General features: G+C 40.0%; 1 protein-coding gene and 4 pseudogenes across 1 annotated transcript, besides 13 other annotated features; 1 reads left to right on the top strand and 4 right to left on the bottom strand.

The window, feature by feature from the left end:
• Position 1: 1 nt before the first annotated feature.
• Positions 2-83: a microsatellite.
• Positions 84-344: 261 nt separating this feature from the next.
• Tb11.30.0001 lies at positions 345-1960 on the bottom strand (annotated as a pseudogene).
• Positions 1961-2377: 417 nt separating this feature from the next.
• On the top strand, positions 2378-3076 carry Tb11.30.0002 (hypothetical protein, unlikely; the record flags this gene model as incomplete). The annotated part of the gene is made up of 1 exon (XM_824681.1): positions 2378-3076. One exon carries the CDS (start codon positions 2378-2380, stop codon positions 3074-3076), a length of 699 nt encoding a protein of 232 aa, XP_829774.1.
• Positions 2550-2590: a microsatellite.
• Positions 2624-2671: a microsatellite.
• Positions 2704-2752: a microsatellite.
• Positions 2786-2833: a microsatellite.
• Positions 2947-2985: a microsatellite.
• Positions 3020-3074: a microsatellite.
• A 338-nt stretch (positions 3077-3414) lies between the features above and the next one.
• Tb11.30.0003 lies at positions 3415-4924 on the bottom strand (annotated as a pseudogene).
• Positions 4925-5035: 111 nt separating this feature from the next.
• Tb11.30.0004 lies at positions 5036-6048 on the bottom strand (annotated as a pseudogene).
• Positions 6049-6820: 772 nt separating this feature from the next.
• On the bottom strand, positions 6821-8351 carry Tb11.30.0005 (annotated as a pseudogene).
• Positions 8352-9684: 1333 nt separating this feature from the next.
• Positions 9685-9732: a microsatellite.
• A 34-nt stretch (positions 9733-9766) lies between these two features.
• Positions 9767-9806: a microsatellite.
• Positions 9807-9816: 10 nt separating this feature from the next.
• Positions 9817-9848: a sequence feature (AT_rich).
• Positions 9849-9927: 79 nt separating this feature from the next.
• Positions 9928-9962: a sequence feature (AT_rich).
• Positions 9963-10292: 330 nt separating this feature from the next.
• Positions 10293-13504: part of a repeat region that runs on past the window's edge.
• Positions 11916-13504: part of a repeat region that runs on past the window's edge.

Genomic DNA, 13504 nt, shown 5'->3' with positions numbered 1-13504 from the left:
CTATTATTATTATTATTATTATTATTATTATTATTATTATTATCATTTATTATTACAATTATCATTATTACTGCTATTGTTATCCTAAATAATATTCATAAAATAGACAATTAAGCAAAATAAAACAAATTTGAACAACAGTAATTTTTATATTTTATCATACTACTAATTTATATTCATGAGCCACGTTCATACCATTATTTGTTTTCGTAATCTTATGATTTGGAAAAGGTTTTTCAAAAGTGTTAAATTATATCAAATTTAGAAAATTTAACAAATCATCTCGTAAAAGTAAATTTTCATAAATTTCATAAAATTGAGCAGAAATACTTATAATGCTAAAATTATAACAAGCTCACAAAAGAAGAAACAATCACGGCCAATTGTTTGTTTTCTAGAAATCTACCATTTCGGCACATTTTTTTTCTTGATCAGGTTCTTTATCCTTGCCCTTTCTCCATGCACAATGTTGTTTGTCTCCTGTTTTGTCATTTTTACAAGCCTCCTTATTAGTGCCGTGTTTGGTGCACCTATTTTTGTTCGCATCTTTCTCTTCTGTTCCTGCTGTGTTTGTTTGTCCTTCTCCATCTTTAGGTATGCATTCTCCATTTTCATCAGTTCCTTCCCATTTGCATCCAATTTCGGGTTGACATTCGCTTTTGGTTCTTTGTTTGCAATTGTTTTTTTGTGTTTTCGGGCTGTTTTCTTTCACTGTCACCTCCTTTGCTCTGAGTAAATAACTGAGTGCTTCTACCGCTTCATTGCTTCCTGCAAGTTGGGCGATCGTTTTTTGCGCGTTTTGGCCATTTTTGAGGTATTGAATGTTTTGATTGACTATATTCGTGATGTAAGTGGTAGTGAATTCTGCGTCGCTTGGCCCATAGAGATCTTTTATCTTCTGGTCTATTAATGTCGTGTCCGTTTTGCCTTTTTGCTGTAATTGCTGTTCTGGTGTCAGAAGAATCGCGTTTGCAATTTTTTTAAAGTCTTGGTTCGTGCTTAGAAGTGTGTACTTTCCTGTTGCGGGCGATGTCGCACCTTTTTGCAGTTCGTTGAGTGCTGTGCATAAGGCGTAACGTATTTGGTCCGACGTTGGAATAAGCTTGTCGTCTTCTGGGGGTTTGTTTATGCATTGCCGCGGGTTCGCTGTTTGTTGTCCTATGTCTGTGCCGGCGCCGCCTGCGTAATCTGCCGCAGTAGCTTTGCTGGCTTTCACTACAAAGCCTTTGCCGTTGCCGGAGTTGTGCACTTTGACATATCCTTGCGTGTCGGCGCCCTGGAACACTGTTTGGCCGCGCCCGTACGTTGCTGTGCTCCCATCTGTTCCGTGCAATTCTATTGAAATCTCTTTGTAAGGCTTTAGCACCACAGCGGTGTCCGACAGCTTTATTTTTTTGATTGTGTTTAAGTTTAGCTCCGTGTTGGCGCCCGTTTTGCTGGTAATTTTCGTGTTAAAGCAGTTGTTTGCTGCGCTCTGTGTCGGCTCGATCTTTAGGATTGCCTTCGCTGCGGTGTCCTGCAGGGTGACTGTTCCTGTTTGCGCGTAGGTAACGTCCCTTGCGATTGCCTGCCCTAGTAAAACCGCTGCCCACGCGTTCGCTTTTCTTGCATAGTCGGCAACGACGCTAACTTGCCTTTGATATTGCGTAGTTGCCCTATCCTGACACAGAGATGTGAAGAGCGCTAGTGCTCTGTACTTATTTGTTTCCGCCGGATTGCTGTTCGCCGCAGCTGCTGCTAGCTCGTAGGCTTGTCTTTCCGCTTCCATTGAGGAAAGTGCATGGGCCTTTGCTTTGAGCTCGTCGTACATCCACGCGGCCGATGCTGCAAAAAATTCTGCCTCTTTGCACGTGTCCGTTACGCTGGCGCCGGCTGGTCCAAACTCGTTTGCGGATGCTTCCGGCACAGTTATTAGTGCTAAGACTACTGCAGCTGCGACAGAAATTAGCGCCCGGCCCATTGTTCTAACCTGGGCTCTGTAGCGTCAATTTTTTAATGTGATGATCTTTTGCTTATTATTATCCGGCAGCAGCAAAAAAACTACTGTCGAAAATATCAACTGTAAGGTGATATCTATTTTTTTGACTGAAACACAATGATTCATAATTTCTTGTAAAAATTATTGTTTGGTCTGCAGTGCCACATTCAGTTGCTATTGCGGTATTTTGTTCTGTCTGTCCTCATGTGTTGCTACATTTAGGTATAACGGTGTCGTCGCAGCTCCGCTGCCCAGCGGAGTCTGTCGCTGCTTCAGAGTACTCCCTAGCGTTTGTTTGTGCAATATTGGTGTCATCACTGGCGTGTTTGAGCATGCGCATTCTATCATATTTGTTTCTGGCAGCTAGTGTTAGTTTCCTTCGAAAATAATAATAACAATATGCTTTGTGCTATCTCTTCCTCTATCTCATCTCCTAATTGTTCCAGTCATTTAATCCCCTCGCACCAGCGCGTCCGTTTTACTAGCTTGTACTTTGTTGTCCACTCGGGTTTTAATCACTTTTCCTATTATAATATTCGTATATGCACAATTACAACACTCTCATATAATAATTATTATTATTACTATTACTATTATTACTGCTCTTATTATAATATTCGTATATGCACAATTACAACACTCTCATATAATTATTATTATCATTACTATTATTATTATTACTGCTCTTATTATAATATTCGTATATATACACCTACAACACTCTTTTATTATCATTATTATTATTATTATGTTCATTGTTACTGCTCTTATTATAATATTCGAATATACACACTCACAACACTCTCATATCATTATTATTATCATCATCATTACTATTATTACTGCTCTTATTATAATATTCGTATACACACACTGACAACACTCTCCCATTATCATCATTACTATCATCATTACTATTACTGCTCTTATTATAACATTCATATACACACACTCACAACACTCTTTCCTATTATCATTATTATTATTACTATTACTGCTCTTATTATAATATTCGTATACACACACTCACAACACTCTCTCTTATTATCATTATTATCCTCATTTATATTATCATTACTATTACTGCTCTTATTATAATATTAGTATATACACACGCACAACATTCTCTTATCATTTATATCATTAGCATTAACATTATAACGCTACTGTATATCTATAACATAAAAAAATAACTAACTTATAATATCGCTCACTTTTCATACCTTATTACCCAGCTACTTTACACACGTATAACAGTCTCACCCAAAGTTTTTACTTTCTGAAATTTTCAAGAACTGTTATAATATATCAAATTTTAGCAAATATTTGCAAATACTCTAAAAAAGGAAACCTTAACAAATTTTATTAAATTAAGCAAAAATATCTTTAAATTCTTAAATGCTATAATGCTACCAAACACATAAAGTTATCAGCAATCAGAGTAATTTTTTATTGACGGAGAAACTGGAAACTTTGCAAATTTCATTTTCTCATTTATAACTTTTGTCATCATCACAGTTAGTTTTGTCAGTTCCGTGTTTTCACAACCCAGCTGAAAGTTTTGCTGCTGAATCTCCCTCTCCTGTTCCTGCTTGAGTTTTGAATTTTTTCTATCTGCAGCGTTTGTACCATAAGAGCACTGTAGCTTTTCGCATTCTGTTTGGTTGCCGTGGTGTTGCTCACATTTTTTCTGCTTGTCTCCTGCGGCTGTTCCGGTTGCTGTTGTTTTGCTTTTTGTTGCCACGTCTGAAGTGGAATGAGGTATTAGGGGCAGTTGCATTATTGTGACGACAGCTTCCTTAGCTTGGCGGATCCTGGCCTGCGCTGCCGCTACCCTGTGGTTGTGTTCTGTTATCGCCTCTATTGCCGAAGCCGCTGCTGTTAGCTCTGTCGACCATTTGCTGTTGTCTATTTCGCCTTTTGCAGTTGCTACATTGCCGTTATACAGCACACATTGCCCTGATTCTGAGTGGCCGTGGCAGTCGGTGGTGACAAATTTTCCGAATGTCGTATGACCGTTGCTTCGTGTCGCCGTCGCTTTGAAGTCGCTAAGAGCTTGCCTTATTTCGTCGCCGCTCAGTTGTTTTTGGGGCCGCTCTGGGAAGTTTTCTACCAGCTTTGGCATCAACGTCCCTAGATTTGCAAAGCTGCCGCTTACTGCTGTGCTGTCTTGGTCGGTCGACGTGCATGCTTTCTCCATGCCGTTGCCGCTGTCCGTTTTGCCACAAATACAGATCATTATCCCCGTTAGCGAAACAGCTGCGGTTGACGTTCCTGGTGAGCCGCAGAGCTGGCTTGCATCTGTCGGCGCGCCGCCCGCCTTTAGGTCTGCTGCCGTTACAGTTGCCGCTATTTTTCCCTTGGCTCCGAACGCCGCTTTTTCCAGGGCTTCCTGTGCTTTCTGCTTTGAGTTATCACCCAATTCGGTTTTGGCTTCGGCTAATGTGCTGGCAGCTCTGGCAGCGGCTTCTAATTCTGTTGCGATTGCTAGTCTCTTTGTTTCTTTCTCCGCTTTGTTTGTTGGTGTAATCGGTACCTTTTTGTAAACTTGAGTTTTAGTGGTGTCTTCTAGCTTCTCGGCGGCTGCGACCTAGCTTGCCCAGCGGGTTTGCCAAGTTTTGTCGCTCGCTTGTGACCCTTCCGGTGCTGTTGGCCTTTGCTTATTCGGCCCTTTTTTGTCGAACTGCTTTAGCCACTCTGGTTTGCTGAGGGTCGCATTTGGTAGGTGAAGGTCGTCGTAGTCTTCTATGGTTTCGGCAAGGACACCTAGAATATCTTCCGTGGCCTCGGCTATCCGGATTAACTTACACAGCTGCTTGTACACCGCGGCGTTGTCGCCTGCCGCTACTTGAGCTGACGTTGTGGAAGGCACTAGCAAAAGAACTAGAAGAAATGGTTGTGGTAGCTACGTTTGTGCCTCTTAATTCGCCCCTTATCCTTCTGCATTTCTTTCGATTTGACACAAATTGTTAGGAAGTTTACAGTGTTAGTAAACTTCAGAGTTCTTGTGCCTCCTTGCTGTGCCTCCATGGTTTATGTCCGATTAATTTTATGACTTTACAGATTCTTAGCTTTAAACAAATTCCTATCATTAAACGCATCACCACAAATTTATCAATATTCAACATCCAATTTCCTGCCATCTATCACATAAGTTTCAACTTCACCCAAATCTTTCGTATTGAATTTCTTCTTTCCAATTCTCTATACCAACTAAGATTTTTAACAATTAACTTCGCTTTCTCCTTCCATGCAAAATGCTTCAGAGAAAAGTGAATGAAGAGGTCTCCAGACTTTCACCATTATTTGTAATAGAAAAGAATCTCTCCTCATAATCCAATCCAATCATTCCTCGCTTCAACACAAATCTTTTTCCAAACGCTTCTTCTTCAATTGCACTCCAATTTAGAAACGATTTGTAAATATTCTTCCCTGAACATCATTCATTGCTTATTTCAAGAATCACATTAACCTATTTATCAAACGTTCTAAATCCCAAAACTCTGGCTATCAAACCGCCTGCACCACTAAGATAAGGTTTTCCACTAGGAGGCGATTTCAGTAAATGCGGTAGCTTTTTATCTTTCCGTTTTCTGTTCTTGACGCTGAAAAGCCAATATCTTCTCTGTATATGCTCTTTATGAATACCCTCTTCTTTAAACTTATCTTTATTTTTCGCAGTATTTTGTATAAAATATTCCATTAGGCTTTCATACTTCTGTTTATCAGAAACAATAACATCAGATCCATCCAAATGAATTACAATATCGTCATCACTTTTATTCTGTTTTTCTAAATATTCCATAACCCATCTAGGCCTTTTGACATGGCTATACAAACCTCCAATCGCAATTGTAATAATTTAAACATGGCTGAGTTTGGCATTCAAAATGAGTTTACATCATCCTTGAGTTGCATGAGTTTGAAACATAATCACAAATACTCTTGGATTCTTAGGTACACTTTCTGTTACATTCCACGTTGCGTCCTCTTCAAGAGAGATTGAACCTAAGAACACGAAATGTTATATCAACAGTAAACAGTAAAGTTCCGAAGATACCAAATAACATTTACTAATTTACCTTTCTATTTTAGGGGGTAATAAAAGAAAAATTCATAAAAATTAAGGAAATAAGTGAGTTGCACCACTAATGTTTTTTGTCAAGGAAGAAGTCATTACACATTGTAAACAATACCTTGTTATTATTATTATATAGCGGTTGAAGTGTGTATGATCAGTATCTGCAGCTAATATTTCTGGACAGATCTACAATTCTTTTGAAAGCTCTGCTTCAGACAAACTTAATTCCACATTTTCTATGTTTATTCCACCGCTTTACAGTGCGCATAATACTCTTCTCTAATAAAATCTTCTTTATTATAATATTCGTGATGAACCCTGTTTTTTGTCAACAACTCACCCTCTTTTGGTGCCCTCACCACTTTCAAAGTGCTTTTATTTTCTCCGCTCACTTAGAGTTCATCACAACTATTCTTATTGTAATATTTTTATACACGTATTCACATCACTTTCCTTTCAATACCATTATCATTGTTACTAGTCTTACTGTAATATTAGTATATATTGAAAATACAAATATCATTTATGTTCTCTACTATTACTACAACTATTGCTATTATAGCCCTGACTAATGTCCATAAACAAAATAAACTAATATAAAATACTAATCATTAGTCATAACATATCATTTGTTTCTTATACCCATAGGCCACTATCATGACAATTTTTAAACTGTCACTAATTTCAAAATTTTAGAAAACTGTCTAAATATATCAAGTGTTAGAAATTTTTTATAATTTTCATAAAATTGGGAATGATTCTTAAAATGTTAGCAAACTCACAAAAGCAGCAGTCATACTCAGAGCCAATTTTTTTGTTTACTATAAAACTGGAATCCTGACACTTGCCTTCAATCCAACCACAAACTTTTGCCTTGCCTGTAGGAGGAGTACCTGTCACAGCTTCACAGTCTGTCTGGTTATGAATACTGCTGCACACAGGTTTGCCAGTATTATCCCCATCTTTATTTTCTTCAGTTTTGTCTTGTGAGTCTGATTTCTTGGAAGGATCAACCGCTGCCTGTTCTCCTGCGCTTTTTGTTGCTTCCACTTTTGAGGCTTGGCCAGCGAAAAATGTAATGGCGATGCCTATCTTGTTTTCTTTTACGATTTTCTCTGCTGTTTCGATCTCTTCTTTGTCTTTGCTGTTGATGGATAGTCTCTTGTTTTCAAGCTGCTTAATGAAGTCATCGTAAACTGCTGAGTCTTTTTTTCCAAACAGTGCATTGACAAATTCTTCTGCCTTGGCCTTGTCTATTTCTGTCGCCGTGGCAGGAAGTAAGCCTTGCCCTTTCATAGCTACGAGCGTGTAGCTTGCATGTTCCCCACCTTCCTTGAAGCTGCTGGTCTTAATTTCGTTGAGGTTTATCGCCTGCGGCAGAGGCGCCTTTGTCAGCTGGCACACTGTGCTAAGGATCATCTTCTCCTCCTTGGTTTCTGGGTCGTCGGCGTTAGTAAGCTCATCGCACGTCTTACTTTGTTCACCTTTGAATATGCTTTTTGCCGTTACTTTGTTTTGGCCTGGTTTGGGTTTGGTGATCGCTCCCAAAGCGTTTGTGCCTCCAATTGTCCCCGAGTTGTAGCTATAGCTGTCGCTGCAGAACAGGTTGCCTTTTGTTGTGGTTGTTGCGGAACTGGCCGCGCCTTTGCCGAACGCATAAGTTGATTGAATGAGTTTTGTGGTATAACTTTTGTCGCTTATGGGCAGTTTGGTGATGCCCTGCGTCGTGATTTTGTTTTTGCTCAGCTTGGGCTCTGCTGTTGTTGGGTCCGCGCACCGGGCTTCGGATGCAGTCCACTCTTCATTTTCTGTCTTGCAGGAGTCGGCGGCGCCGACGGCGATGTTTGCCACTGCAGTGTCTTTGGTTGGCGTTTGTCCCGTTGGGCCTGTTCTTTTGTGCAAGCGGTCTGCCAGTTCCAAATTGGCTGCATAGGCGCGTAGGACGGCAATCGCTTTTCTATGAGTTTCTCGTACTTGGGTCGCTTGTTCGCGAGCTTCGTTGGCCCTGTCTGTTACTACAGCAAGGAGCAGAGAGTAGGCCATTTTGCGACTCAGTGATTTTTCTGCGTGGTAGGAAACTTGTAATTTCGCTGTTGCGGCATCGGCCGTTGTTAGGACCGATTCTGAAGTGCTTAGGTCTGCTTCTATGTTGTCCGCTAGCGAACGAAAGAACCAAACTGCTTTGCATGCTTCTGTGGCCGCTGCAGCAGCCTGATCTACGGTGCTTTCCTCTGCCTGGGCTCCGTAGGTTGTAATTATTGTGGTTAACACCGCTATTACTGTGGCCCTCATCCTCCTTATTCGTTTTAACTGTGGGTCGATGGATGTTGGTGATTTTAGCTTCCTATCTGCTTTTGCCAAACTCACTAAAGATTTTAATTGGATCGCGCTGTGTATCTTTCACAAGCTGCTGTGGTATGGTTATTATTACTGGTTTGCTGCGGAATTGATACTTAATGTCGTTTTAGTGTTGCCGCGTCACTTCCCACTGGCTTTTAAGTCTTTCAATACTCTAAAAAACCACAAAACAACCTATTCTCCTCTATCCAAATCTATTTTGTCAATGCCCAATACCTTCAGCTTTTCATATTTCTAGTTCACACCGCTATGGGGACATCTTTCCCAGTCACTATTGCTCTCAGAGCAAACTTCGAAAGTTGCTTAGCCGTTCCCTCATCCAGCGCTGACGAAAGTTCAGACGCTTTTCAGTTATATGCACTTCTGTTATCCTTTTTAGTTTTCATTCATGTGCTGAGATTGAAGAAAATCACACAGTCCGTTGCGCTTCATATATTCCATCAGTTTCTGTAATCGCTTTCGCTTCATATGCCCTCATTATTGTGTGTTAGAATGCTGTACGACTTCCTTTTATACAGGTGTATTTTTTAATTAGAACGAATTGTTGAAAGATAACGGTTTGCTTTGTAATCCAAGCTCCAATTTACCTCCGTTTATAAAATTCAAACACATCTTACTCACTCATTCTTCAAATTCTCATCTATGTTCAGACATTCCAGTCCCCTATATAGCTCAATCGTTGAAAGATTTCAGTACGTAAAATTTCAATCTTTACGGTTGAAGGTGAGTTCTATGCTCTAGAGCTTTATCTAAAACTTCTGCTACTGGAATGACCAGATAACGCTGCTTCTATCATGTATACAGTTTGCCTTCTGTTTCATATCATTCTGCCCTTTTGTTTGGTTTCGATTAATACTTGGAGATTTGGCTTCAGAAAGATCTTTCCTTACCGCTTTTGCTTTGTTAATGCAATTAGTTAGTTTCGAATCACCAACATCTTTTTTACAGATTACTCATTTCACTAATTCTCGTCATGTCCGGCCAGCATACAAATAATGAATTGGAGGGGCATCACCACTGATTGTCTCTATTTCTTAAAGACCCACCATTGGTTCATATACGCGGTCCCTTTTAGTTCCGCTGGTCGTTTTCCCTTGTCCTACAGAAAGCATCATCTCCTTTAGCTATTGCAGCGGACAACGTAACCACCTCACTCAGCTTCCACACTATACTATACGTCTTCCTCATTATTACCTCCGTCATCTACCTGTGATAATTATGCCCATATTATTATAATATTCGTATATACACACTCACAACACTCTCCTATTATTATTATTATCATTACTATTATTATTATTACTGCTATTATTATAATATTCGTATATGCACACTCAAAACACTCTCCCATAATAATTATTACTATTACTATCATTACTACTCTTATTACAAGCCTAACAAATATATAAAAAATAAACAAAATTATAAAATGCTCATAGTCAAACTAACTTTACACGCCCTCTTACTCTATTATTTTACACCTAGAGACTAATTTTTTACATACTTTAGGAATTTTTTAAAATAAATAAGTTTCATAATTTTTTTCATTCTGCATTTAACGTGCACGCCCCTCAATCAATCTATATATACTTCTCGGACGGCTACTTCTTTCGCCGATATGCTTCCCATCCTCAAGATCCGCCACTCCCTTTCTCTTTTGAGGCCTGGCTAACAGTGCCTTGTTGAGGAATCCTCCTTTAGATATTGTTTTCCATCATTTGAATATAATCTCACTGGCGGTCATCCGAGTGTGTCTCATTTAGTCAGTGGATATTTAGCATGATGTTGACATTTCTCCCTTTACTCGCGGTCGGGTTATAGATACATTCGTGTCTATGGTGGGAGTCTAATTTGCGTTGGAAAGAAAAGTACCCTTAAGAAGTTTGCTAGCTTAACACTAAAGTATATGTCTTCCCCTTTCAGACCGTCAACTCTATACTTAGACTGGAGTTTACTCAAAGCCGGATACTGTAACAGGTGAGCTGATGTTATTTTTACATTTCTCTTTTAGCTCATTTTCCCTATCAGAGCTACGTGCCTGCCCGTGTGCTGCTTGGGGATGCATTGTTAGATATTGCTTGTGTGCACATACCTTTGAGCAGCGTGGGCATTGGTGCACAAGGGGGGCCAGTGGCGTGATTTCAAGGGGACCTTCTTTACGCTTCCTCTTGACAGTTATTGCATTTTTGTTGTGTGTCCTGGTATGCCATACTTGTTAACACCATGACATGCAAGTGTTCTCACACCTTTTACATGAAACCTCTCTACGAGTGTTATTTGTGTGTTCTTGAACCTTATGCCATTTGTGTTTCGGCTCCTCTCTCTGATTACAAATATCCATCTTATCTTCTGGCATGTCATGCTCGGTTCCTCTTTTTCTCTTTCTTGTCGTGGAGCTCAAGTCTTGTGTGTGTGACTAATCTCAGTTGGGGAGTGCTCTATCTATGTAGCATGGATTGACTCCATATTTGGTACTGGATTCTAGTTGTTTAGTTTTCCTGTGAGGTTTGTTCACTTTTTCACTTTTTCACTTTTTAACTTTTTGGATTCGCTCTCTCGATACTCACGCACCTGTGGCGTGCCATCCATGTATTGCTTTTGAAAACCCTCTTTCATTTGTCACAAAAATAAAAGTAGTGGCATATTGTCATTCTTATCTTTGTTATCATCACAAGTGTTTTCCTTTGCTTGCGACTCTGATATCTCCTTCGTCACTTTTCTTTTTATTGTCTGGGGTCTGAGTGAGATATCATACTCGGGGTGTTTTGCAGTCATATGGCGTAACATCCAGTTGTGGTAGTATTCTTCACCTCATACCGTACATGCTTCTCTCTCCGACAGTACTTTCTGTACAGGTGTGCTTAGTTCCCGTTCACTCAGCTCCGGATTGCACTTATGTGTATTGAGCCACGTTTTGCTTTTATACACCTGTTTGCACCGGAGGAATTTGTATGCTTGTGGTGCTTGCCATTGTTCATCTTCGCTGCCCCTATGCTGCATTTCCGTTTATTGTGTCACTTCGGTTTTCTTTTCAGGATGTTTCAGGCGTATATGCCTACTTAAACAGCCATACGTGGCATAGTGCTTCGGGCACCTTTGACACTTATGAATAGTTGGTAACGACTGTTCTTCTTCTCGTTTTCTCTTTTTTCGTTCTTTCCATGCTACTTGATCTGTTGGAGGGTTTTGTGGCATGTGTTGTTGCAGTAGTCCCTTTCGGTTGAATACGTTACCACATATGTGACATTGATAGACGTCATTATACACATGTGCTGCTTTTTACTACATCTCTAATGCAAAAAGTGCATTTTCATGAACCAATTGATGTATTTTTCCTCATGTGGAAAACTCCCGCTTGTCGTCTTGCACACAAGATGTTGCAAACGTGGAATATGATATAGTTGTTCTGTGTTGTAGCTATTACCATCTTGCCTTCCTCAGTTTCTTTCATCTTTACAGTGTTTTGAGTGTGGAAAGGAAATGTATTGAGATGTTCCCCGCGTGGTTTGTACACCATTTACACTCCAGTTCTTCAACCTTTCGCGTGATCACCCTATGTAACCATTAAAAATGTTTTGAAGTCCATCTTCTAAATTGAACTAACAGTAACTCATCTTCCCAGTCTATTTCCTAGTTTTTGGTGGTCATTTTTATATAGTTTAGTAAAGCACTTCTGCGGTGTGTGTTTGTGCTGCGGCCTTCTGCAAATTCGCGTTGTGACTGATACCTTATTTGGTGCGCTATACCTGTGACAATGTCGGTGATCCATGCAGGGTAGGTTTGCGGCATGTGGTTTCCTTTGTTTGTGAGCTCGTCCGCTTTGTCATTTCTCGGGATACTGCAATGGGAAAGCACAAACTGAAAAGGCATATCTACTATCAGCTTCATGAAATGTATGATAAGATTCCATATGCGTCGTAGTACACAATCTTTCACTACTGCAGGACCTGTTTTAAGTGCCATTAATAAAGATAACAAGTCTGTTAATATTGCCGCTTTAGTTTTTCTACTCTCGTCGATCTTTATTACCGACTTAAGTTTCATAAGCTCTACCCCATGGCTACACACTCGGCTCTGTGGCTGTGCGCTAACCTGCTTGTTCATTTTTTCACTTTTATCGCATTACCTTATCTAGGGTATATTATCGTGCCGGCACCAGAGGATTCATCCATTATCACCGACCCATCCTTCCTCACTTGATAATTGTAGTCTTTGAATCTACGTACATTTTGCATTGTGTGTCTTTTCTCGCTGTCAGAAGCATAAGAGCAGAGTCTTTCTGGCGTTGTGGTGCTGAAGTATGATCTCCTCTCTCGTTTCAATACGCTTTCCGTGTGCGGTTTCTTCGGTCTGTCTACTTCCTCATAAAAATGTAACACACTCTGCGAGCACGTGTATCGGATGACTGGGTGGAAACATTTTTTCTACTGTATCGGCTGATATCTTACCGTTTGTATTCCTTGTTATACAGTATTCCATTGCTTGTCTGTGAGCAATATCATCTATCTTGTGAAGGCGAATCTCCTTCATGACATCTTTCCTATTCGCATACTTTGGAATACCAGCAATAACATGTGCCACCTGCGCTTGTATTTGTTCAAGCTTCTCCTTATTTGGTGGAGAAGCGTTGAACCACCATGCTGCTTTACCATAACATACCTTTCTCAGGATTAAGGCTAAGTAAAATTATCGGACGCTTTATTTACTCGCCTCCTCCATTCGTGTGCTGCAGCAGCCTGTAGTTTCATTAATATCATATTTAGTGCTGTTTGTAGAATGTTTAAATGTTTGATTACTCAGTACTTTGTTTGGCTGCATTTTCACCTCAAGGATTCTGTGGTTTATCGTTTTATTTAGTCTGTACTCTCTCAGTATTAGGTATAATAGGTCTCTGTATCTTGCACTAAAGAACGTGTAATCCGTTTTTTCTGCATACACCTCCATATAGTGCTCCGCTGACCAGCTCACTATACAATCCAGCCCTGCTTGTACCGTCTGCCGAATAGCTTCTCGGTCGGTGTAAAAGCATACTATCGTGAGTTCGTCTGTGAAGAAGCAGTGTTTAAGGGCCGGTATGGCATTTCATT

Source organism: Trypanosoma brucei (genome assembly GCF_000002445.2).
Source record: "Trypanosoma brucei brucei TREU927 chromosome 11 chr11_scaffold01 genomic scaffold, whole genome shotgun sequence".
In the NCBI taxonomy this organism is placed as follows: Eukaryota; Euglenozoa; class Kinetoplastea; order Trypanosomatida; family Trypanosomatidae; genus Trypanosoma; species Trypanosoma brucei.
This window is presented reverse-complemented; position numbering and strand designations above follow the sequence as displayed.